We start from the raw sequence: 27,197 nt of genomic DNA, 5'->3' as shown, positions 1-27,197 counted from the left end.
ATCTTTTTCCTTTTCCTCTCTTCCTGCCTCCATGACTGTATTTTCCATTGTTTGAGCTCACTTGGGCTCCCAAAGCTCAAATTGTGTCATTCTTTCCATTGCCATTCTTCATTGGTTCCTTTTCCAAAAGAATTTTTAAGTAGTTACGGAGTGTTCTTGGCATCTTTGCTTCAATGTGACTCTGTATTATGATTTTGGAGTGATTATTATTAGAAAACTTGATTCTTGATAGCATCTAGATATATTTACTGCACAGGTATACCTGAAATGTTTTTAACTCTGTTAAGATTAAAAATTTAGTTTCTCTGCTAAAAGTATTATATTGTTATGAGGTTTATTAAAGATTAAGAAATAAAGAAAATACGAATATAGAAAGCACGTGGCTAGGAGGGCCAAAAGGCCCATTCAATTTCACTTACACTACATCTTGAGAGATGCGGGTCTTTGGAAGTGAAAGCAGGAAGCCTTCAGTAGGCTTTACAGCTTAAATAGAAATTTTGATCTCGCCCAGGTTGGGATCTCAGTGAGATTAGAGGGCGTCTTAGGAACTAGAGCAGGGACTTCTGGGGATTGAAGTCCAGGGTTCAAATCTCCATTTTTACAACTCTGTTATTGTTGACATCTGTCACTTTTGGAAACAAGAAACTTGGCTAAAGTAGGATCTGATTCTTTTGCATTACTTCAGAGAAACAGTAAATTGCTAAAATTTGGATTCCTGCCTCCCAGGTACTGTATAATAGTGGCAGAGGTCATTTACTAAATCAAACCCGAGTGGCTTGAAGAAAGAGCCAAAGTATTTCTCCAAAGAGTGATTTATTCCTTTCTTACCAATTATAATTAGGCCTATTGTTTTTCTCAGATATATTTGTAGAGTAGGCTCACACTGCCCTATTTTTCTGCTAAGATTTGGACCTTATGGAGTTGGCTCCCTTTGAATTTTTCCTTTCCTTTTTATATTAGAAAATAAACAAAGAGGGGGCAGTTGGGTGGCTCAGTGGATTGAGAGCCAGGCCTAGAGACAAGAGGTCCTGGGCTCAAATCTGGACTCAGACACTTCCCAGATGTGTGACCCTTGGCAAGTCATTTAATCCCCATTGCCTGGCCCTTACCACTCTTATGCTTTGATTCCAAGACGGAAGGTAAGGGTTAAAAAAAAAAAAAGAAAAGAAGCAAAGAGCTGAAGTCCCAGGGAAGCCCTTGATTATGCCTGCTGAAATTGTTCCAAAGGGTGAGCCCTCTCTGGGAATTAAGTACAATACTTTAAAAATCTTATGTAGTCTCTAGTAAATCTTAAAGAACTCAGGAAAATTGGGTATATAGTATGTAATTACCACATCACCTCTTATTTATTGAAAAGAATTTGGTATGCCATTTTGTTAACATAACTTTTAGAAAAAAAGCAGTTTTGACATAAATTCTGTAGGAAAAAAGTATAGCTTTTTGACATGGCTCAAGAGAAGTTTGAAGAAATTACCTTGAATCTTAAGGTTATTTCCTTAGTTAAAGAGACATGTAGCTTCTTTCTGGGGATGGTGGTATATGGGGCAGATAATAAGGCCACTCTAATATGCAGCAACCATCTAAATTTTGAGTTGGTTTGGTTCTTCACTGACAAAATTGATATAGAATATTTCCATAGTTCTCTCACAACTATGAGGGTGATCAAAATCTGCTCTAGCAAAGTCAGAGCAGAGTGTCTAAAGATCTTTGGAATGATGGAGGAAACCTCTTTTTTATCTTCATTTAAACATTGTTATTTAAGTAATTAATTTAGAATATTTTTCCATGGTTCCATGATTCATGTTCTTTCCCTCACTTTCTCCTCCAACCCCCCTCCCGGAGTCAATGAGCAATTCCACTGGGTTTTACATGTATCATTGATCAAAATCTATTTCCATATTATTGCTATTTGCAGTGGAGTGATCATTTAAAGTCAACATCCCCAATCATATCCTCATCGAACTATGTGATCAATCATATGTTTTTCTTCTGGGTTTCTGCTCCCACAGTTTTTCTCTGTATGTGGATAGTGTTTTTTCTCCCAAGTCCCTCAGAATTGTCCTAGATCATTGCATTGCTGCTATTAGAGAAGCCAATTACATTTGATTGTACCACAGTGTATCTGTCTCTGTGTATAATGTTCTCCTAGTTCTACTCCTTTCACTTTGCATCAATTCCTGGAGGTCATTCCAGTTCACATGGAATTTGGAGGAAACCTCTTGATTATAGAAGCTCCAAGAATGTGAGGCTGAAGAAGTCCTTAATAAGATTGTTTTTTTTTTTTGTATTTCTTGAATTAATTTATCAAGGCTCTTTGGAAACTGAGCATGAGCATTTAATAACTAAAGAATTTTAATTGTTGATTTTCTTTAATGTTTTTCCTTTATATCCATAGGGAAGGAAGAATTTGTCAGATGGTGCAGGTGATGGGGAAATTCAGAAGTTTGATGGTGCTGGATATGATAAAGATCTAGTTGAAGCTCTTGAAAGGGATATAGTATCCAGAAATCCTAGCATTCATTGGTATGAGGTTTTTTACCTGTTTTAAATTTTGCTTTTAGATCAGTTTTTATATTTGAATGATTTGCTATGACTTTGGTATTTTTACGAAAAAATGATTAAAAGCTTAATAGGCTTCATATTATAAATTCTTCCATAATAAATAGAATGTATCATCATAACTACTTTTTTGTATGACATATCTGTAATTAGTACAATTTAAAATTATTACTTTGGTATTATTGACAGTATTAAATACTATTAAATATTATTGATTTACTAAATATTAAATGATTGATGACTTTAGCTACAAAACATTTTCATTGTTCTTCCACCAAAAATTTGAGTAAGTAATAGAATTAAAAATGGGCTATCTGAATAACAAAAAAGGGAAAAGAGATGTAAAAATTAGTATTAACTGTAAAAACTAAAACATTTGTAAATATTTTGTGAAATTCTATTTTTTTGTAAAGGGATGACATAGCAGATTTAGAAGAAGCCAAAAAATTGCTAAGGGAGGCTGTTGTTCTTCCAATGTGGATGCCTGACTTTTTCAAAGGGATTAGACGGCCTTGGAAGGTGAGAGAATTCATGTAATGCTCTTTTCATGAAAAGCAGATTTGTCTAATAATAATAAAAATTCCACTTTAGAAAGGTTTCCACATTAAGGAATTGAACCTGTGTTTAAGGTGTGCTGCCACCAAGTGGTGGTAAGTGCCTTGATATTGTCCAGATGTTAACTCAGTCCCACAACTCTTCTGAGGGCTGCTTGAACCAGATTAAAGTGTCATTGGGAAATATTTAACAAAATACATAAGCATACCATAAAACACAGATAATACTAATATATAGTTTTCCAAATAGGAATGCAGCCTTCAGGCATCCTTATGCATGATGTAGAACCAGAGGGTTCCAGAATGGAAAAAAGATGAATGTTTTTTATATGTTGGATTTGAGTAAGAGAATGGGTTGTTGACATCCAAGTAGAAATGCCTAGCAGGCTGTTAGAAATGTGGGAATAAAACTCAGATGATAGATTAGATGTTAGGTAGATTGGGGAATTATCTAAATAGATGAAATAATTACCCCCTAGATGACTACATCCTTATAGGTAATAGAAACCTTTCCCAGTTTCCCCTTAAGTCTGTCCTATTTTCTTTAAGACCCTAGGCACATGTTAATTTTAATTTGCATATCTTGTGAAAGGATCCAAATAATGAATAATTGATGCAGGACAGCACTTGAATTGTACTGAGAAGGCATCACAGAAAATGTTTTGAGAATGAGGAACTATTATTGTCTTTCTTACTAGTTAAAAAATTTATAAAATTTAATTCTAGCAAAGTAGGAAGTCCTGTCCAGTTTGTAAGATATATTTTAAAGATTATTTTTGAATATAAAAATCTATAAATACTATACTGTATTTATGATAGATGAAGAAACATTATTAATTAGGGGCCAAACTTTTACAGATTAAAAAGATAAACTAATCTTTTCTATAGGTTCTCTTTCTGATGTGTAATAATAGAAAGAACTGAAAGGGTTGTATATTGAAATGTTTATGTTTGTCAAGTTCATAATTAAAAATGAAATTTAAATGACAAAAATAACTGAAAAGACTTTGAAAAGGGAGAGTTGTGGAAATAATATTGTTAACTTGTTGCATTGACTGTATATGACTTTAGTTATATGTGTCTGTATAATGAATTATAAATATTCAGAATTGGGAAACCCTAGATCACTTTATATATTAATAGTTATTATAATATAGATGACATTCAAAAAGTGTTTTAAATTAGGCAAAGTACTTTACATTTGTAATCCTGTTTGATCTTCAAACAACCTTGAGGTACTACCTTTTTATAAGTCATTTCAGTCTCTTCATGACCCCATTTGGGGTTTTCTTGGCAAAGATACTGGAGTGGTTTGCCTTTTCCATCTCTACTTCATTTTGTAGATGAGGAAACTAAGGTAAACAGGGTTAAGTGACTTGCCAAAAGTCACACAGCTAGTAAGTGTCTGATGCTGCATTTGAACCCAGGTCTTCCTGACTTTAGGCCTGGGGCCAGGTGCTCTCTGACTGCACTACCTAGCTGCCCAGATACTACTTACCATTGAGGAAACTGATACTCAGAGAAGGTCAGCTATTTCCCCAGAATCACACTGTTAATATCAGATAGAGGATTTGAATCCAGTTCTTTCCTGATTTCAAATCTTATCTAACAAAAATCTCTCTGCCTCCATTGTAACAGAAATCTTTGTATGAAAACTAGTATTTTGAACCCCCAATTAATGTCAAGAATTTGAGTAGCATCAATTCAACCAAATCCTGGTGTAGGGGGAAAAATTTATATAACCTTTAAAATTGACTGAAATGGAGTTTGACTTTCATATGACTTCCAAGCATAAACTAAACAATGTTGAAAGAAGCTAGATGGTAAACAAAACAGCCCTAAATTCCTTATTGGAAATCAATGAAATTTTATGCATGAAATCTAATAGTAAGCATATATCTAAGCTCATGTGAAAAGTGTCTGACAGATATAAGAATATCAAATTAAAGAATGCATAAATAAGCTCTTATTTAAAAATTTTAAACAAATCATATATTTGTTTAGTGGTGAACATTGCCTATTGATTTTTTTTTTAACCCTTACCTTCTGTCTTGGAGTCAATACTGTGTATTGGTTCCAAGGCAGAAGAGGGGTAAGGGCTAGGCAATGGGGGTCAAGTGACTTGCCCAGGGTCACACAGCTAGGAAGTGTCTGAGGCCAGATTTGAACCTAGGACCTCCCGTCTCTAGGCCTGGCTCTCAATCCACTGAGCTATCCAGCTGCCCCCGCCTATTGATTTTTAAAGGTAAGGAATAACTAAAATTTGTAGCAGAGATCATATTTAAATAGGTCTTTTATCACTTTCATCATACTTGATGTGTAAGTTACTGATTTACTAGCATATTATATTTTAATCAAATTAAAACTAATTTGTGTTTGAAATACAGCATAATTTTCCATTACTGATGCCTTAAGTTATAGTTTGTATTTAATAGAAAATAGTATATAGTATGAACATTTTTTGGACAGTATGTTTTCTTCTAAAAGTGATAGACACTGTATTAGTGAAAAATGCACACTTCCAAAATACTTTGTTGAAAGTCTGATTATTTTCATTAAATTTTAAATAATTATCATTGACAATTAGTACTCAGGAATGAAATTTGGTTATTCAGTTGTTTTAGCTGTGTCAGACTTCGTGACCCCATTTGGAATTTTCTTGACAAAGATACTAGAGTGGTTTGCTATTTTCTTCTCCAGCTCATTTTACAAATAAGAAAATTGAGGCAAATATGGTTAAATGATTTGCCCAGGGTCATTCTACTAGTCAGTATCTGAGACCAGATTTGAACTCTGTCTTCTGATTTCAGGCCTGCTACTCTGTCCATTATGCCACCTCGCTACCATGGAATGTTAGGCACAAATGTGCTACTTGCCACATTCAGTAGAAATGGGCAGATACTGTGAAATATGCTTCCCTTGTTACTCTGTTTCTCTATTCTCTGTGATTGAGAGAAAGTTTTATAATCTCTTCATTCCCTTTTCTATAAAATGATGCCTGTTGTATCTATTATTATGCTTTAAAGATTGAATTTAATCTTTTAGTGAAAAATTGGATTAAATAAATTGTTGGTAGTACTGTTATCAAGCATTTTATGGCGTGCTAATACTACTTCTTGTGGAATTTTAGGGCGTGTTGATGGTGGGACCCCCTGGCACTGGTAAAACTATGCTTGCTAAAGCTGTTGCTACAGAATGTGGCACAACATTCTTCAATGTTTCTTCCTCTACTCTGACGTCAAAATATAGAGGTGAATCTGAGAAATTAGTCCGCCTGTTGTTTGAAATGGTGAGTAGAGAGTAATATTTTTAGATTTGTATCATTTATGTTGCAGAAAATAATAGCCAGGTTTTAATTTCTTTCTTCCTAAAATTTGTATTCTCCCAACTTCTTCAAAGATGAATTCCATTATAAAGTTATCAGTCATTTAAAATCTTATCAAATGAAGTTATATATTAATAACTTTTCAAACCCTAGAAACATAGTATATGGGATGTAGCTGGGATGTATTGTGCCTTCATATTCCATCTTATAAGAAAGCTTTTGATGATTCCAAACAAACAAACAAAAAACAACCAACCACCACATATCCTCTATTTCTTTTGATGCCTGCAACAACACTATGAAGGAGCTAGGGTAGGTATTATCTCCATTTTATAACCGAGGAAACTGGGACTGAGACAGTTAATGTTCATGCCCAGGAAGTAATTGATAGAAGTAGGATTTGGACACAGCTCTGACTTTCCAGGCAAGTGCCTCTTCCCTGCTCTGTCATCCAGTGAGGGGCAGAGAAGAGAGCTCTTATTATTTGTCCAATATATGGTTAACTGCCATTCTTTGTCTCTGCTGCTTTAGGGAGTCCATTGTTGGAGAGACAGTCTAGCTTAGCAGATAAGGAACTGGATTTGAAGTCAGCAAGACTTTGGTTTAAATCCTGCCTCAGACCCATGTTCATGTGACTGAGCAAGTCACAATGTTCAGTTTTCTAATTTGGAAAATGAAGGGATTGGACTTGATGACCTCTGAGAGCCCTTTCAGCTTTAATCTGTGATTCTTTTCCGTGATCAGAATAACAATTTTTAAATTTTGCAAAATCAAATAAAAGTTTATAACATTTCTAACAAAAGATTTGAAAAACAGCCTGTTAAAATAAATTTAAAGATTTACAACATTAATTTCAGAAATTGTCATTTCACATTGCTCATAACTAGTGTTAATGTGTTAAAACACATTAAAACACTCCAATAGGTAGTATTTCTACTTCATCTTCACAGAGGACTAAAGGGCTATCAAATGGTTGTTTCTGAATCTTCCTCCTCTCCTCAATTTTTAATTCTTCTAAAATGTTTCATCTGTTCTTTATACAACAATTTAATAAATATTTTTCAAAGGCTAGATTTTATGCTCCTACAACAATCTTCATTGATGAGATTGATTCCATCTGTAGCCGCAGAGGTACTTCTGATGAACATGAGGCAAGTCGAAGAGTCAAGGCTGAACTGCTCATTCAGATGGATGGTAATTAGTATTTAAGTACTTTTGTAAGTCTAAACTTTTCTTTTTAGAATTTATGTTGAAAGCAGCTTTTATTTTTATTCTTTTGTTGAAATACTATCCAAAGAGCATTGTTAAATAGCCATAATTATTAATGAGTAAGTACTGTTTATATATTTTCTATGTCCTTTGCACTTATAGGCACTATAAAGAAGTGTAACACTTGGTCCTTGTCCATAAAAGCTTACTATTTCCTCCTTGTTCAGATGTTTAAGGAAATAGAAACCTAGGATATATTTTCCTTTCAAATCAATACAGCTGCTTTTTCTTTTGCCCTGGCATGTTTCATGCTGGTACCAGATGGTGCTGTGGTAGAGCCCAAACCACACTGGGAGTTTTTTAATTTAAAAAAAAAATCACCAGCTGTAAATTGATTTAGTCTTTTATTGAGCAGGTGAATTAAAAAACCCTATTTGATTATTTGTAGTTTCCAGGGAAGTAGAACCTAAATAAAGTATATTTGTTTTGTGTTTATTATACATTTTCTGGGTAATATTACTTGGACTAAAGCTATTTTGTTTAAAAAAATTTCATTCAGGAAAATCATACACCATAAGCATGTAATTAGTTTAACATTGCTAGAAAATAACATGATGTTTTAATTAATGAATAGCCAATAGTTTCATTTTTAATATTTTAAGGTTTTTAGGAGTCATTAAGTAATTTGAGTAGCTTCCTGGCAAGAATAAAAGAACTAGAAATATTTACTACATCTTCTTTGACTCTCATGATCTTCTCCCCACCTCTTTTCTTCTTATTAACATTTATTGGGGAGAAATTTAAATGATATTTTAGTTTTTCTTTGAGTGTGAGTCTTATGTTAACAAGATGAATCTTTATTAGTTATCAGAAACTGATGTGGTCTTATCTCTGCTCCATATGCAATGGAATGCTATCCTAGTGTATAATACAAATGACAAAGGACAAAATAAAAAATACTATTTTATTTTTTGCTAGGTTACTAAAATTTTTTAAACATTTTTTCTTGGAAAAAAAATGCAACAGGGGTTGGAGGAGCTCTTGAAAATGATGACCCTTCTAAAATGGTCATGGTGTTGGCTGCCACAAATTTCCCATGGGACATTGATGAAGCTTTACGAAGGAGATTAGAAAAAAGAATCTATATACCGCTACCAACAGGTGTGGTTCCTATCTTTTACTGTGCATTGAGCTTTCTATGATGCTATTTCTTTCATCTTTGTTATCAATGCTTCTCTTTAATGATCATTCTTCATTTCCAATGTTAGTCATTTTGAAAAAACTTATATAACTTTACTGTGCTGTAGATAGAACCTACCATGCTGAATATCTTTAAGAGAATTCTTATATTTTAGAACAATTATGATGTTAATAAACTTAACAAGAAATTTCACATTTAGTATTTAGTCCTTAAGGATTTTCTTTGAACTTTGTTTGAGTGATAATTATATCTTTTCTTATAATGTTTTCCTCAGAAGGGATGAACTTCAGCTCCTCATCATTCTGGTTGCCCTCATCTGGATACTCTCTACCTAATAAATACCCTTTCTTAAATTTTAATGAATGTTTAGAAAAGGAAGCAATGATCATCCCAAATCAATCTGGTTTCATTGAGAGTAGGTCATGCTAGAATATTATTTCTTTTTTGACAGGGTTGACAATTTGGTAGATCAGGGGATTGGTGCAATTTATGTGAATTTGACCAAATTGCTTGATAAAGTATCAAATGTTATTCTAAAAAAAAAAAGATTATTTGTATTCAGAACTTATTGCCAGGTCCAATAGTCATTAATAGTTTGCTGTCATTTTGAAAGGTAATATCCCACAGAGTGTCTAAGAGACTTGTGCTTGGTGACTGATAGTTTTATCACTAACGTAGATAAAGGCATAAGTGACATGTTAATCAGATGTGCAGATGGAAAAGTTGGGAGAGGATTGCTAGCACACTGGTGGACAGAAGTCCATATCCAGAGGGATCTTGAGATGCCATAATATCGTATCAAGTCAAAAAGGATGAAATTTAATGAGAATAAATATAAAGTTCTACACTTGGATTAAAAAAAACCCCAATATCCTAAATCCAGGATGGGGGTTGGGAGGCATGAATAGACAGGGTTATCTGAAAGATTCTGGATGTTTTAGAGAATTGCAAATTCACTATGAATCAATATTGTGATATTATAGCTAAGAAAGCAAATGCAATCCTAGGCTGCATAAAGAATGGTTAGGACTAGAAAGGCAATGGTCTCAATGAACTGTGGTCAGACCACATCTGGAGTATTATTTTTAGTTGGGCACCACGTTTAGGAAGAAGATCGACAAACTGGATGGAGTCCAGAGGACAATAATCCAGATGATGAGGGCCTTGAGAATTTACACTTTGAAGATCTATGACAGATATATTGTTGAAGAGAAGGCTCAGTAGGCATGCAATAGCTGTCTTTAAGTGTTTGAAGTGCCATCATATGTAAGAAGGATTATTCCTTTCTGCTTGACCCCAGAGAAAAGAGCTCCTGGTTGTGGGTAGAAGTTACAGAGGCAAATTCTGGATTACTGTCAGGAAAAGCTAACTCATGATTAGAGCAATACATATATAGTGGGTTCCTTCAGTGGAAATCTTCAGCCAAATATTAGGGGGCAGTTTCTATTAGAAATTGTTCAGGGTTTTATTGGACTCGACAGCCTTCCAGATCCCTTCCAACCCTGAAATTTTATGATTCTAGAGAGGAGAGAGCTAAAAGAGAAGGTTAGTTGTAGAAGACAAATTATTGGAAAGGAAAGGATGGAGAGAGGTAATCTTATGAGAAAGGAGACCATAAAAAAGGGAGACTTAAAGAAGAAGACAGTGTTATTTGAGAAAAGTAGGAACTAGAAATAAGGAAAGGGGAAGAATCTGGGAAAAACAGGGAGGACCACATAAAGAATGCTATTTTCCCCAGAGAAATTAAAAGAGAAAACTGGAGTATGGTAGAAAGGTCAATGTAAGTCATAATATTAAACAGAGAAGTAAAATGAACTTTTAATTTTCAGTAGTCTGACATTTCCAGGTAAGATGACTTGATTTTTCCTCTCTGTTCCTATAGATACTGACCTAATCTAGGTTTTTATTAACTCACATTTATTTTGCTGCAACTATCTGACCTGCTTGATTACAGGGTCTTACCTTCTCTTATCACTCTACCCAGTCCAAACACTGATCGTCCTAAAATATTGAAAAACTTTCATTGGTTGTTTCTTATTGCATTAAATCCAAACTCCTTTTGCATTGCATTCCAGTTTCTGTATGATCTGATCTTACCTGTACATGCCCTCATTTCCCATGACTCTTCAACCAGTACCCTCTCCTGACCTCCCCTATATCTTCTATATACTAGATGTATTTCTGCCTCTGTATCTTTGCCCTTCTACTATTGTGTGGGATATCCTGTTTCTTCCCCGCCACTTATCTAAATTAAAGCTTAACTTAAGTCTCATCCATTTCACTGAAACCTAAGTTTGTTCTTGTGATACTGTAATTCCTTTTGAATTCCTCTTGTACTATGGTGCCATATGTTTAGCATTGTTTCCCTCTTCCCTCAATGTATCCTGTATGTTAATTTTGTCTTTCTAACTACAAGCTTCTTAAGGGCAGGAACCTTGGACTTGTATACTTATTCTCTTAGTGTTAAGCAGAGTGATTTGCATATAATAGCAGAGGCTCCACATTTGTTGATAGATTAATTAATTGATGCTGTATGAATACCAATGACCAATAAACCTATAGCAATGCTAATTAAACTTTTGTACTTTTACAGTTTGAACCATCACATTATACTTATAGAGCCTTTAAAGATGAACTTAATGATTCTCATAGCATATATCAGTGAGTTTATTAAATACCGTTATTTCACATTTATAGAGGTAATAAATTATTTCTAGTCTGTCCCAAAATATTGATAGAACCATGAGTACAAATTAAATACCTTAGAATCCTAGTTAATTAGTTTTATACTTCAGCCTTTGAATGAATTAATGTAGAAAGAAAATATCAACGGACATCAAAAACAGCATGTTTCCCTTGCAACTTCTCTATAGCCTAGAAGACTAAACTTAAGTAAATACTAGTGTTATATTCTACTGGATATGTAATTTTACAGTCACCCAGCTATATACCTTTTAGCTACAAGCACAAGGCAAATGTGATGTGTTTTGAATTGCCTGGATATGGCTGTTTACTTCTGGAATTAATGCAGATTTTTAAAAAAGCATTTAAAACCCTTGGGTTTCTCACAGCATTTGTTTGGTCCCTTCTCACATCCTGTCCTGTATCATAATGTTAATGTTTATATATCTTATCACCTCCCTGTCCCCCATTAAACTGTGAGCTTCTTGAAGACAAGGTTTGTTGTTTGCTTTATCTTTGTTTCCCCTGCAGGTGACACAGTATTGAATATGTTAGGCACTTCATGTGATTGTTGAATTAATTTTAAAGTGAGTAACATGGTAAGGGGAAAACTAGGAATTTAAGAATACTTTCAGGATTACATTTTATTTTGGGAAATAGTTTTATATTTGAATCTTGATTATCACAAGAAAAAATATATTATACTTATGTGTTAAATTTGCAGAATATTCTGCTGCTGTGCCCTGTGACTATGGCAGCGCCATAAGGAGGGCACCTTCCATACTCACTTCTGCTGCTAAAGTGACATAGGCCTCTGAGCCTTTTCCCCTAGGCAACTTAATTTTAATCCACCTGTATTGCTGTTTTCTACAGAAAAAAATGAAAATTTGATTGAACAAATGAAAATGCATTTGTTAAACTCTTAGTATGTACAGAGTTTTGTGCTCAGTATTAGGGATGCCAACAGAAAAGCAGAGACATGCCCTGTTTTCCTGGAGTTCCTGTTTCAGTTTAGATGGGAAAGTCCTAGTGTCCTTAGGGTATAGCATCAAAGTAGATGATAATGTGTCTTTTTTTAAAACCATTACCTTCTGTCTTAGAATGGCATGGTCTAAGTAATTTGACTTAAGTGCCTTGCCCAGGATCACACAGCTAGGAAATTGTTGAGGTTAGATTTGAACCCAGATTCCCTGAACTCCAGGCCTGCCACTGAGTCCATTGTGTTACCTAGCTGCCCTAATAATGCATTTTTAAAAATGTCATTTCTACAGACAAAATAATATAATTTTTTGATGTTGAACTTAATGGGCAGGGCCAAAGATTTTGGTGGTAAGGATTTTGTTTTCTAGGTCTTCAGTAGCTGTGCCTGCAGTACCTGCTAGATTAGTGGCCAGGCCACAAATTCACATGAAGTTGAATTATTTCTCCTTTTAATTTCCTGATAACATCCCATTATACATCTAAAGCCCTACCCCTGCAACTCCTTTTAATTCCTTAGAGGTTCATCTCTAATGCCACCCTTTGTAGCAAGCTTTTCCTTAACCACAAGATACTTCCCTTTCAGGTTACTTTACATTTATTCTGTAAGTATCTAATTTGTACCTGTTTATTTAGTTGTTGTCTCTTCCAATAAGGTATGAGCTGTTTAAGAAGGAAGACTTTTTGCCTTTCTTTGTATCCCTTGAACTTAGAATAGTGACTGGCCTGTTAGTAAGCACTTAATACATGCTTGTTGATTAGGATTCTTTTGGCTCTATCTACATTGGAGTAAATAGTACAAAGGAGGGAACTCGAATTCCCAAGACTTTTTAGAAAAAAATAGAAATCTTTTAAGTCCCAGTAAGTTGAAAGTGTTTGATTGTAAGTCCTATTGATGAACTCTGGGTGTCTCATTTGGGAACAAGACTAAATTCTTAGAAGTTTATCACAAAAATATTAGCTGCCAACTGATGATTTTTTTTTTGGCCATGTTGAATCAGGTAGCCATATGTCATGATTTTCATCAGTGGAGAATGTATATAAATGAAATAATGGATTAGAAATATAACAAAGAGGTCCTGATACATACTCACAGTAGGACATTCAGCAAAGGAGACTGAGAAGGAATAGTAGATCAGAGGAGAACCAGGGGAGAGCAGTGTCAGGAAGGCTAAGAGAGGAAGGAGTGGTCATTAGTAGCAGATGCTGTAGATATATTAAGAAGAATGAAGACTGAATAAAGCATTCATATTGCCTAGCTTTGTAAAATTGAAATTGTTTTTGTCAAAGGCTAATTATTTTCATTGCTCTCCAAAATCCTGACTGGCATCTCTTATGATTACTAATATTTACATTTTTATAGAATAGTTTGAAAATTTTTTCAAAAAAGTTTCTCTTAAGCCTGTGCTCTCTTAAGTTAAGGCTATTCTCAAGGATATCCCTCTTTTCCCCTCTTCCTCATCTGTCACTCAGATACATTCTGCCATTGTCACCTCCTTCACTCATTTCACATGATGAGGTGGCCTTATTCCTTTATCAAGGCTAATTCCTCTGCCTGTTCAAGTGATTTATTCCTTCTTGTCTTCTCTGTTGGATTGCTTCTTCTGCCATCCTGCTCTTTCACTTATTTTCCATCTCCCCTTATCTACTGTCTCATTTCCTAGTGCCTAGAAATATACCCATGTCTTTCTCATCCTAAAAAATTCCATCCCTGCCAACCATTATTCTGTATGTTTTCTGCTTTGTGGCTAAAGTCTTCAACAGTTGCCTCCACTTCCTTTCCTCTCACTCTCTTTTTAACTCCTAATAATGTCTCCCATTTATCATTCCAATAAAACTCTCCAGTGATTTCCTGGTTGCCAAATCCAGTGGTCTTTTCTCAGCCCTTGTATCTTGGCAGCCTTTGACATTGTGATCACTCTTTCCTTCTTGATATTTTTTTCTCTCTAAGTTTTAGGGACACCACTCTCTCCTGATTCTCTTTTTACCTTTCTACCTATTTTCTCCCCGATTTCCTTCACTAGATCCTCTTCCAGATCATACCTGCTAAGCATAGATGACCCTCAGGGTTTGGTCCTGAGCTCTTTTATTTTTCCTCAAATTTTCTTTCCATTTGATGATCACATCACAGTTCCCTGAGATTTAATTACCATATCTGCTGATGATTTTCAAATCTTCTTATTCTACTCCAGCCTCTTTTCTGGCCTCCATACTTGCATCTCCAGCTGCCTTTCAGAAATCTAAAACTGGAAGTCCAGTAGACATCTTTAACTCAGTATGTCCAAAATAAAACTCATGATCTTTTCTCCCAGCCTTTTCCTGCTCTTAACTTCTCTGTTATTATTGAGGGCAACACTATTCCCACCTCGTTCAGTCTGCTGCCAAAGCCTGTCAAATTTATCTCTATGATGGTCTCTTGAATATGTCCCTTTTTCTTCTCTGTTACTGCCACCATCCTGGTGCAGGCCCTCATAACCTCATATCTGTATTGTTGTAACAACCTGCTGGTGCATCTGTCTGCCTCAGATCTCTTCCCCACTCCAATCCATCCTCCATTTACCCACTAAAGTGATTTTCCTAACATTCTCATTTTAATATGTCACTCCATTACTCAGTAAATTCCAGTGGCTCTTTATTGCCTCCAGAAGCAAATGCACAATCCTCTTTGCTGGGCATTCAAAACCCTTCATAACTTAACTCCCTCCTCTTTGCCTACTCTTCTTAAACCTTAATCCTCAACATGCACTCTTCAGTCCACTGGACTTCTGGCAATTCTATAACCAAATAAGACACACCATCTCTCAGCTCTAGACATTTTTCTTCTGGTTGACTCCATGTCCTGAATGTTCTCCCTTCTCTGCTCTCACTGCTGACCTCTCTTTTAAGTCTCCTTTAAACTTCTACCTACAGGAAAGAAGAATTAGTGGTGATGGTGGTAATAGTGGAGGAGGAGGAGAGGAAGCCTTTCCTAACTCTTCTTCATTCCAGTGCCTTCCTTCTGTTGGTTATTTTTTATTTATCCTTCATATAGCTTGTGTTGTATATATTTGTTTTCTCCCCCATTAGATTGGAAATTCTTTGGGGTAGGATCTATCTCTTGCCTCTTTTTGTCAGTGCTTGGCACATAGTAGGCATTTAAGAAATGTTTATTAGTTGATTGATTGATAGCTTACAGGTACCCTGCTCACTGCCCAAGAATCAGGCATAAATTGGGCTCGCTTGCTGTCAGATCCAGTTAATAGAACTCTGGGCACCTATAACTAGTTAGGTGTCAAGCTTTCAGATATAGAAACCAAGACAGTGAGTAAATGTAGCTGAATTATTATGTAGTGAGTTAGAGCCATAGAACTTACTGTTCTGTGCACTGCATTCCCTTCCTTCTTTTCCTAGGTTTTTTTTGTCTGTGATTGTGATAGTACTAGAGTAAAAAGGTTTGTAAAATCTCTAACCAGAAATTTTCTCTCAGCAAAAGGCAGAGCAGAGCTACTTAAGATCAATCTTCGGGAAGTTGAATTAGATCCTGACATTCAATTAGAAGAGATAGCAGAGAAGATTGAAGGTTATTCTGGAGCTGACATAACTAACGTTTGCAGGTATTTCTTTAATTAAAAAAACAACTAAATAATTATTTTTTAAATATAGAAAATCTAAAGTAAAAAAGTTTGCTTATGAGCTAAATATAATTATCAATATAATATCATGATACTATATTGGAATGGATACTTGGTTTGTATCAGTTGTTTGCTACTAGTGTCACTGGCCACAATTCACATATTCCTCTGGTAGTCATATAGGTAGTCTGGTAGCTCACCTGCTAGAGCTTCTGCAGTTTTCAGTGATCCTGTGAACTCTGGTCTCTGGGGATCTGCATGCTAATCTAATATCTTTTGCTACATTTTGGCCACTTGTAGTTTCCCTACTTACCCTTAAATGATCATGTGAAAATCTTAATGGCTAAATGAAAGCTAAGAGAGAAAATTAAATTTGACATAGTACTTTGAAACAGATCAACAAAAGTTTTTTTATGAATTTATTTTTTTCCTATGGCCTTCCTACTGTTTTAAATGATAAAGTTTTTTGAACCATTTTGTATCAATCAATGATAATGAGACTTTTTTTATTGGTTTAAAAAAACCCCTTAGATCATATGCCAAAATGGATTTTTTAATATCAATACAGTCATTATTTTGTACATATTTTGTGGTATTAAAACACAGTAGTTAGATGGCAGCATGGAAGTATAATGGAGAGAGCCCTGGATTTGGAGTCAAAAAGTGTGTCTAGGATCTCCCTCACATGCTTGCTTACCTGGGTGACCTTGGGCAAATCACCTTACCCCAGTTGACCTCCATTTCCTCCTATGCCTCTTAGATTCCTCTGGTTCCACATGTATAATCTCCTGGGAGAGATGTAATTAAGATCATTGTTTCTGAAATACTATTATTGCCAAGGATTTCTATTGGCATCTGTTTAAATTTGGTGAAGATCTTTCCTCCCAATCAGTTCTTACTTTAAACCTCTTGGGTTTAATTATTGCCAGGTGTATTTTTTCTTTTCCTCAGAATATCCTTTGTGACCCACTTATTTTATGTGTTCCTTCATAGTCCACAGTGTTTGGTGACAAAAGTAACCTCTGTCTGAGCTCTCAGTTCAGGGATATATTTTGAATACTAATATCTGCTAGTTCTTTACCATTACCTTAGATCTAGATACTTTGCTATGAGGACATTCCTAAGGTTGGAGAGTGCCTTTTTTTTTGTTAGATTTATATTCCAATTCAAGGAGGAGCTTGCTCTATTCCTTCTGATTAAGGCATAGATGGATACTTTGTAAATTTCCATAATTTTAGTATCTTCTAGATGTGGATTATTCAAAGCTTAGCTCAGAGTGGGAGGAAAGGAGTATTTCTCAAGATTCCAGCCTTCTAGAGAAGGAAGCCAGAAAGAAGGGCTGATCAACATGGATTTTGGGTTCCTTTAATTACATATTTGTTTTGCTGACTTAGAATATGCTCTGTAGTTAAGGCATTGTGGGAGGAGCATTAGATATGGAAGAGCACCTGGGTTTGAATGCTTGATGCCTTGATGACTTTTGACACCTGCTCTTCTCCCTATGTGATCCAAGGCAAGTGACTAAATTCTCTGAATTTTAGTGTCCTCATCTATCAGTGAGGATCATACTTACATAAGCTACCTCACTGGGGTGATGTTAGGAACAAATGAAATTATATTATGTAAATGGCATAGTTATATAAAAAGAGGGCATAGAGATTATCACTTGGAATTGCTATTTCATTGATCTAGGGAGTGAGGAAACTCTCTACCAGATGCAGGTTGGCATCTTCTCTGCAATTCATAATCTTAGAGGGTCACATGGAGTTCTGGGAAGCCCAGTGATGGGCCAAAATGAGCTGGAGTCAGTACTTAAAACCAGGTCTTCTGGGGCTGACGCCACTTTCTATCCACTATGCCATTCCTGCCTTCCTATATAAATGAAAGCCATTATTATTTTTAAGATCATGGGATGAAGAGTTAGAGACATTTTCCAGGTCACATCAGAGATTTTAAGTTGAAAGGGATCTTAATAGTTACCTAGTTCAGCCTTCTTACTGTACAAGGAACCATGCCCAAAAGATGGAAGTGATCACCTAGTCTCGATATCAGAGCTGAGCTTTGGCCTTTGAAGGCCAAATTCAGTGCTCTTTCTTCTACATTCTCTCCCTGTAGCTTCATTATATTATTATTAAGTGGAAAATACTACTCAGCATTTTAAACAAGTACTTTTTTGAATGTTCTTTCAAATCATTCATTTTATTTTTGCCATATGTAGCATTTTTTGATGTATTTTTATGTACCCCCAGGGATGCTTCTCTAATGGCGATGAGACGGCGCATCCATGGTTTAAGCCCTGAAGAGATACGTGCCCTTTCTAAGGAAGAGCTGCAGATGCCTGTTACAAAAGGGGATTTTGAGTTAGCGCTGAAGAAAATCTCTAAGTCTGTGTCTGCTGCAGACCTAGAGAAGTATGAAAAGTGGATGCTTGAATTTGGGTCGGCTTAATTTTAATGTTGTTTTCTCTTTGTTCTTTTGAGGCTCATATTTTGTTTGTAAAATGCAAGAAAAATTACTAGAAATCTTTTCAAAGATTTGAATTTTTCATAGGGGAGATTCCTCTTTCAACATCTTTTCATTCAAAGGCAAAAAGCATGAACTATGAAGAATAGAAGATGTGGTTGAGGGAAAAGAAGAGCCTCCAGGAAAAGCGAGATCCTCTCTGAATCAGTTGGGCCCTGAGCAGATGTTTCCAGCTTTTATTTCTTGCCTTTCAGATTGCTAGCCAGCTTGTCAAAGAGGCTGATGTGGTAAAGGGAGCCAACAAAGTATTTTATCTTCTTTTAGAAGAAAATTGTTTACACTTAATATAGAGGGGACTGTCTTTCTAATTCATTTCTCTATGTGTCCTGGAATATAAGTATTTCTCTTCTTTAACTACATTAAAAGTACATAGGGAATTAATCTGACAAATTAGCCTTTTAAATTAGAAATGTGTTTGTTATCAAGGTAGGAAATCTATATTTTGTTGTTAATAGAAGTTTGTGAGTCAGTTTTTGAAGGAATCAATGAGCTTGTGAGCTTGACCCATCAGTCTTCTGTTATCTCTCCAACATAGGCTTCCCCTTTATCTTAGAGCTCGTAAGTACCAGAGTGTAGCTTTGGTGACTGTCCCTGCCAGAACAGTTTAGCCATTTAAAAAGTATTTTGTCTTAAGTGATAAATGTCTTTTCACACTCTGGTCTTTCAATGTCCAAACCAAGGGTACATTTTTATAATCTTACTTTTCTTGCTAATACTTATCAAATTGAATATGGAAAATATATGAAGGAAGTTTTGGATCCTCCAAACATAATATGCAAACATTCTTAATATCTGGATTTTTCACTTTTATTTCTTTCATCATATTCAAACAAATGAATTTTCTTTACTCCCACTATTTTTGAATTCTGATACTAGGTTTCATTTGGCATTCTAAACTATTTCTATCATTTTTATGAATTTTCCACACAAATATGTGGCTAAAACAAAAGTATTACCTACCTCAAAGGGTTATTGTGCTTTGTTGGGCCTTAATGCTCTATATACATGTGAGTTTTTATTTTTTTGGTAGGGGGGGAGGGAAAGGTAACAATATAGACCTGTATTGGTGTAAGAAATATTGATATAATTGGTATAAGGAATTTTTATGAGGAAACTTCCTCTACCAATGCAGATCTGTGACCATTATCCAACTTATAGTTGGAAAGGTATCTAGGATCACTGAGAGGTTAAAGTGTCTTTCTTAGGATCACAGAGCTATTATGTGTCAGAATCAGGACTTGAACCCAGGTCTTCTTGGTTTTGTGATTGGCGCTTTTATTCACTACAGTATGCTGACTTTTCACATTTCTTTTCATGCTAGACCTACTCAAATCATCATGGTGTAGAGGTGACCCTGACTTCTCCCAGGTTATGTTGGTAAGAGGGCAGGCTCTGGCAATTTGTTCCAAGCTGGAAAAGCTTCAGATATGGTTCCAGTGAGAGTGAGAGGCTTGTCCTTCTGTCAGAGGCTACCTCAACTAAATAGAGATAAGAATTATTTGGTGATGAAGCAGGTTAATATACAAAATGGCAGTCAGGCCTGTGTGACTCTCTTCTGCCTGTCTCCTATGATTAATGTAAAGGGGGCAGAAGGTGCTAAGAATCACATATTTCTTTGGCTTTCTAAATAATTCATTTTATTTAGTTGTTTTAATCTGCAATTGCTGTCTAATGACAAAGAATTTGTTCTACTCTTGGAAAATTGGAACAACTTCCATATTGATATTCTCACTGGCAGAAAGGATTCACAGCTAAATGAAAGAGGAGCTTTAAGTTCTCTTTATATATGTCTGTAAAGGAGCTGATAGATTTGCCTTTATTTTGTGCCCAAAGGTAATAAGAAATGCAACTGTGTGGAATGCTTACTCTTTTCACTCTATGGTGCTCGTGATGAATATAAGCAACAGATTACCAGGAAGGTAACTATAGCTTATGTGCCAATGTCTGTTGCAGATAATGAAGCAATAGGGAAATTTCATAAATAACTTGACAAGATTGTCCATTTTAAGTCAGTGTCTCTTGATTCTTCGTAACTTCCATGCAAACATGAATATAGGAGGTGATTAAAAATGTTGGAATATATGATTCATGTTCAAGAAATGAAAGAGACCAACAATGTATGACTGATTAGAAGTCTTGCATTTCTACTTTATGAATATTTTTTTAAGAAGAGAGTTTTAACATGACAGACATGATGAGCACCAAATAACCCAGGAAAAATAAAATTGACTATCTCTTAAGAGACATAAAATGCTTAGTCACTTGTCAGTCATTTCAGAATCATTGTCTGTGAAACAACACTCATCAGTTGATTAGAGGAAAGATCAAAATCAATAACAAATTAGGAAAATGATAAGGATAAAAAGGTACAATATACCATTCTAGTAGCTCCAACCCTACTTGTTTTGAATAAACTGTTGCCAGAAAATAAAAAGGATAATAGTCAAAATTAAAGTCACTTGCTTTGTCACCATTTATTGCAGATTAACTGATACAGAAGTCAATAGAATAAGGACAAAACAACCCAGAAATAGTTTTAGCCCTCAAATACTTAACCGATCTCTTTGCTAAGTTATGGGAGTTAAGGACACTCACTCAGAAAATACTATGAGGAAGATGATGAAAGATTATAAGTATCACTTTAGAATGTACCAAAAATCACTTGAGAGAGGAAAGGAGCCCAGAGGCAGCATGGCATTAGACATAGTTAAGCCAGAGAGTTAACTTAAAAGCATTTGTTGATGAAAATGGAAGGAGAACAACAAATAGATGTGAATTCAAAGAGATGTCTTCCATTGTTTCTATGTCTATTCTCTTTAGTGACAGTAATGGTACCACTGCATTGGGATTATGCCACTTTGATGCCTCACATATTATGTTAGTAGTATTGGGACTAAAGAAGATAAAAGTTGGGAAGAGTAGGGTAACCTGACCAAATGCACAGAGAATAAATTTGTGCTACTGACAGCACAATATTGAAGGCACTAAAGTATCAATTTGCAAGATAGCAAGACATCTTAAAAGAGGGGAAGATAATAAAAGAATGGAAAAATGTAACTCCATTGAAGAGGAGACATTTGTAACTAGCAGTATCCCTACTTTTTTATCTCTAAATTCTCTATTAGAATGGTTTCTGCATGAATTAAGCATTCCCTTGATGAGAACATGAGAAGGGAACAGGTCAAGCTATTTTGAAGACATTTTCTATAGCTACCTATATCTTTGTAGTGACAAAATTGACTTGAGATGCAGGAAATGTAAAATCTCATGGTGTTTGTTAATTATAAAAAACTTTTGAGTAGAACTTTGAGCGAAATATAGCTTATAAAGGGCTTCTTCATGTGAGTTTCTGTATAATGTTAAGATCCATATAAAATTTCACAGAGATATCTGTGTTCACTGAGGTGCTAAGTATCGGTTTCAAGTGAGATACAAAATAGGGAATCAGATGCACACAAAAGCCATCATGGAGTGAATCCTATGCAGATTCCTATAGAAGAGATTGTGGGTTTTACTGGAGAGTTTTTCTCTTTGGAACTGATGTTGTGCTGATTGCATAGAGCCCTGGGCCATGACAGGACCTTCTCAGTGAGATCTGTATTTACTCCAAGATATCCTCCCAACTATCCATTCTAGAGAAACAGAGGGCATAAGGAACACAAAGTGTTTTGATCAGGTCATGCATTTTGATAAGTAGCTCACAGGCATAGTAAATATGTACTGGGCCCAGAACTGAAAAGGAGGACAGATTGGGCTGGATTACATATGAGAAATTTTAGTGATCCCAAGCTGCTCACTACAATAAAAGCTCATTTTTAAATACTGGTATTCATATAATAATGCTATATGGCTGTAAGTCATAAAACTATGATTTCAGAAGAATAAAAATAACTGGTGAGAAGGGGTTAATGAAAAGATTCATTGTGAGTATAACTAGACCTCAGTATATTACTAACAATAACGCATATGAGGCTTGGCAAAAAAGACACTATGAAGGACTGATACTGAAAAGAGAGATGGGCCAGCAGAAATGAGAGATAAATGAAGGTCTGGATACTGCATTGTTTGTTATGAACAAAATATATTTAAAAACTATAGGAGGAACTCTATATATGGGATAGATCCTTGACAGAGGATTTATGGAAAGCTACAGACAATCTCCTAGAGTAAAAATATATGTATATTGTTATCTATACCCATGGAGAATTGCTATGAGGATCATAGATACATTGGAATATTATTATCCTCAGTTTGGGGGAACAGTTTGCTTTTGGAAATCAAAACATAAAGAGCATTCTTGCTTAAATTTCTACAACTTCTTTATCTTGTTCATCTGAATTAGAAATATAAGTATTACTTTACTTTTCCTTAATTTAAGAGGATTCCTAAAATAGAGAAAATAATTGTTAGAAAAATCAGCTTTGCCATATCTAGGTTATAGGTAGATAATAAAGTTTTTTGTGTGTATTAACTTTATCCAACATTAATTTGGGAACTAGTGCTTCTCATGTTTACATCTGATGATAAATTTATACTTAATGTTGAAAGCTATATCTTGGTTAAAAGCTAAAACCAAAAAGCAATACAACTTCAAAAGCATTTATTTTTTTACAAACATACATACATACATACATGCATACATACATACATATTATTTGTATATATGTGATATATATACATATACACACAAAATGTGTGTGTGTGTGTGTGTGTGTGTGTGTGTGTGTGTGTGTGTATTTAGAAACATAGAAACAGAAACATACACCAGAGAAAAAGCTCTGATTGCTGGGTAAGAGAGAACTCATTTTTTTGCTTACTGTCTACTATAAAGTCCACATGTTCTTTTCAGATATTCTTATGTAATTGAATTCTGAGGCTACTTGATCACCAGTATTGATCATTTGATGCTCAATTTTTATATTTTTTCCTTGCTTTACATTATCCATGGCCCTGTGAATGATCTCATTTTGCTTCTATGAAGCACAAATATTATCGGAGTCAAAATTACAAGGAGTTTTGACTTTATTACAATTAAATTCATCCTACTTTTTTTTTGGTCATGACACTTGCTTTTTCCCCAGTGGACTTGATCTTTTCTTAAATGAGCAAATGGGCTCCCTTAGGTATCCTGCTAATTGTTATCAAATTAATTTTTTCATTTTTTCTATCTTAAATTACTTGAGATGATCACTAAGCCCTATTAGTATTTTGACTCTCAAAACCTGTATGTGAAATTTCAGTTGTGCTATGTAGCTTAGCAGGTTTAATTTTAATTAGAACTTATACTTTTCTTATCTTTTTGTGGTTTAATTCTCTGTTATTTCTTACACGATAGATTTTTTCCAGATTTTTATGTTGATAATATTGTTGATTCTGATTTTTCTTTTATTAGTTATGCAGTTTTGGGAATCTCTGGCATCTTGCTTCCTAGAAGCTTTTCTTTCATATCTTTCCCAAGTCAATTGTGCTCATTTATACTATTTCCTCTCATTTTGTTCCTTTAGTGCATGATGACTTATGCATTTATCTTGACCCCATTCAAGAGAACTCTAACCATTCTTCCTCACCCTTGGTTGCAAATTGCATATAAATTCATCTAATCATAGTTTATATTTTTCCTGGTATTGACCTCAATGTATTGACCTCAGGTGATATAGTAATCTAGCAGCAGATGCATTGAAACAGTTGTGAAGATTTGGTTTCTTTCATTCATCTGTAACTGTTACAAGAATTTTGGGTTCTTCAATATATTAATTTTAGAATTATATTCTAATAGTTTCTTCTTTTAAGTTCCAAGCTATTTTTCCCCTTTCTTCAATTAAGCACTTATTGAATGCAAGGCATGTTAGGCACTTTATTAGGTACTGTGTGTAATACAGTTGTATGAGAGAGTCCTTGTTCTTTTTTGTACTCTCTCAACTTGCACTTTGTAAACTTTGGCCTCTGATCCTAAGAAACTTTTAATCACCAAGTTAACTTTGTCCATTTCTACATTACAAAAAATGAAGGGTAGAGTTAGTAGATAACTGGTAAACTTGACTATAATGGATGGTCAGATCAAGTAAGTTAGAGAAGGCTGACTCTACAGCTTAAATTTAGCAAATAATTATCATTCTCTCTAGGCACCCGATTGATGCCACGGTAATCTAAATGTTATATTTTGAATGACCGTAACCAATTTGTATAACTTCCTTAAGTGTCTCTATATAACATTGACCATCTGTTAAGTCAATAAGTCTTTAGCCATTTGACTATGGAATAACTTAATAGAAATATATAGATATAGATATAGATATATATTATCTTTGCTTTTTCCCTACATTAGCTTAGAAGATTTATGTAGTCTCTTGCTCGTCTGAGAATGCTTTGCCTGACCTATTTTGAAATTGTTATTGCTGATAATTTTCTTTGAGAGGTAATAGATTCTCTCTCTCTCTCTCTCTCTCTCTCCCTTTCCCTTTCTCTTTCCCTTTCCCTTTCTCTTTCTCTCTCTCTCCTAGCAGTGTCATCTTAGAATGTGCCCTGTGTTAAAGGTGCTACAGACAATGTTATGAGACTGGGAATTTCAGAAAGACTGAAGAGAGAAAAGATCTCGTGGTTATCTTATGTCTTACACTAGCCTTTGGGGTGGAGGAGAGCAGAGAGAGAGTGGGGAGGACATTTGATTTTTTGGAAGGCTGAAGATCAGGAAGAGAAAAATATTAAAACAAAAGTTTGACCCTAATCACCAATAAATATTAATAAGAAAAAATAAATATACATATTTTTGTAATTGAGTTGACTTAGATGCCTTTTTTAAACCTTCAGACTTTTCCTACTTTTCTTTTTATTTGAGGCATATGCTTTTTGTCTTGTAGCCCAAGACATATTCTCTCAACGAGAATTACAAGAATAATATGCTTTGGGGATTTTGCTTATGGCAAACAAGGTATTGTTTTAAACTTTTCCCTCCTTGACCTATAACTTTAAAACTTTCTTAGTTTCTAGAATAATTCTTGACTTAGAAAATGTTACAAAATAACTAGGTGTCTTGTTAACTAAATGGAGAAATTCTGCTGGTAGAAAATTGATTTGTTGCTTTTCTTATATATACCTGCTATTTCCTTAAACCAAGACCTGTAATTACCCTAATATTTCTTCACCATGACTTTTAGTTATTTGAGTAAAGAAATACCTGCACATTTCCTTTGCCAGTAACATTTAATAATTTGTCAGAACAGACAGTGAGGCCATGCATGTCCTCTCTATCTTGTTGCCATGAGCTCCAAAGCAGTTCATTCCTCTGGCAGCCACTCAGTTTGCTTGTTGCTTCAGAACTCCAAAATGCACATGACTTTCATGTAATCTAAAGTGACTACAAATGGCTCTTTAGAAAAACATGAACCTTTGCACATTTTATGCCCAAAGTCTACCTCAGTTAAAGTAGGCCTAGATTTAAGGAGAGAAAGATTGGGAGAATTATAGAACTGTTGAATGTTAGATAATCAAAAGTATCAATCATGTACACATTTATTTCCACAGGGCCTTCCCCTTCCCTTTGTGACCCCAGTTTTTTTAAAAAAGAAAATCCAGATTCTCTTATTTACCTTGAGTTATACCTTTTTTCTTAACCACTAGGCTCAGAGACTACAACTTAATCCAGCTACATAGAATATCAGCAATAACCTGGCCCCTTTTTGTGGGGAAGAGTGACTCATTTCAGTTAATCTGAGACTTGATATTTAGAAACGGTTCAGAGATGACTAGGTATATGTATATATGTATATCTGTATACACTCTTGATGTTAATTGTACTGACCAGTGAAAGGTACTACTATTTGTTGCTGTCTCCTCTGCTCAGACCCACTTGTGGTGCAGCAGCAGTCAAGTACAGCTTTCCATTAACATTGTGATGGGCTTTGTCAGGGGCAGCTGTTAGTATATTTTTAAGAATTTTTGTATTTAGTCTTTGTCTCTCAATATTTTGTGCCTAATTTAAAGGAAAAGACGTCTCTAAATTGTATTTATTAAGTGTGTCTTTCCTAACATTTGTATGCTGCTACTACACTAGTCTCATGAGTTTTGTTGTGTTTGCGCTGAGGTATTTTTGGTAATAAATTTCTGGAGTGTTCTTTGGTTGTCTGTCTTTTTCCTTGTGGTTACTTCTGGATGTACTTTCAGGTACCAGAGGCCTGTCAGGAATAAGAAGAGAACATTAGAGAATTTTTCTCTAGGTATACTCACATATTTTACACTTGATGTTTTCTCTCTGTTGCTTATTGAACTGTATCCCACAGGAGACTAAAACCATGCAATTTGCATCACTGATGCAGGTAAAGCCAAAGGTAGCTTTCAATTAAATTACACTAAATCATTAAAGAAATTCAATAATGACTTATTTAAATAGCATCATCTGAGAGTGAACAAACTATTCCATGTAAGTGAATTTTCCAGATGACAAACTTATCCCTTTAAGTGCCATTTAAAAAAATTAACTACTTTTGATAGGAATCTTTCTGAAGTATTTCACACACTTCCTTGACTTCTTGAACAGAACATAGTGAACATAATTTAAA

The 27,197-nt window shown here is 34.9% G+C and overlaps 1 protein-coding gene across 1 annotated transcript in view; it reads left to right on the top strand.

Moving 5' to 3' along the window:
• Window positions 1-26,752, top strand: part of KATNAL1 (katanin catalytic subunit A1 like 1) — a 96,605-nt gene extending 69,853 nt beyond the window's left edge. Inside the window, exons 5-11 of the mRNA XM_007495271.3 lie at window positions 2,396-2,523; window positions 2,973-3,078; window positions 6,244-6,402; window positions 7,506-7,632; window positions 8,674-8,808; window positions 15,975-16,101; window positions 18,369-26,752. Of these exons, the coding sequence (XP_007495333.2) occupies window positions 2,396-2,523; window positions 2,973-3,078; window positions 6,244-6,402; window positions 7,506-7,632; window positions 8,674-8,808; window positions 15,975-16,101; window positions 18,369-18,567 (981 nt within the window). The 3' untranslated portion in view covers window positions 18,568-26,752. The remainder of the gene's footprint in view (window positions 1-2,395; window positions 2,524-2,972; window positions 3,079-6,243; window positions 6,403-7,505; window positions 7,633-8,673; window positions 8,809-15,974; window positions 16,102-18,368) is intronic.
• The last annotated feature ends 445 nt before the right edge of the window (window positions 26,753-27,197 follow it).

The sequence above is a fragment of the Monodelphis domestica genome, chromosome 4 (genome assembly GCF_027887165.1).
Source record: "Monodelphis domestica isolate mMonDom1 chromosome 4, mMonDom1.pri, whole genome shotgun sequence".
Taxonomy (NCBI): Eukaryota; Metazoa; Chordata; class Mammalia; order Didelphimorphia; family Didelphidae; genus Monodelphis; species Monodelphis domestica.
Note: the sequence above shows the minus strand (reverse complement) of the source record. Positions and strands in the feature narration are given on the sequence as shown.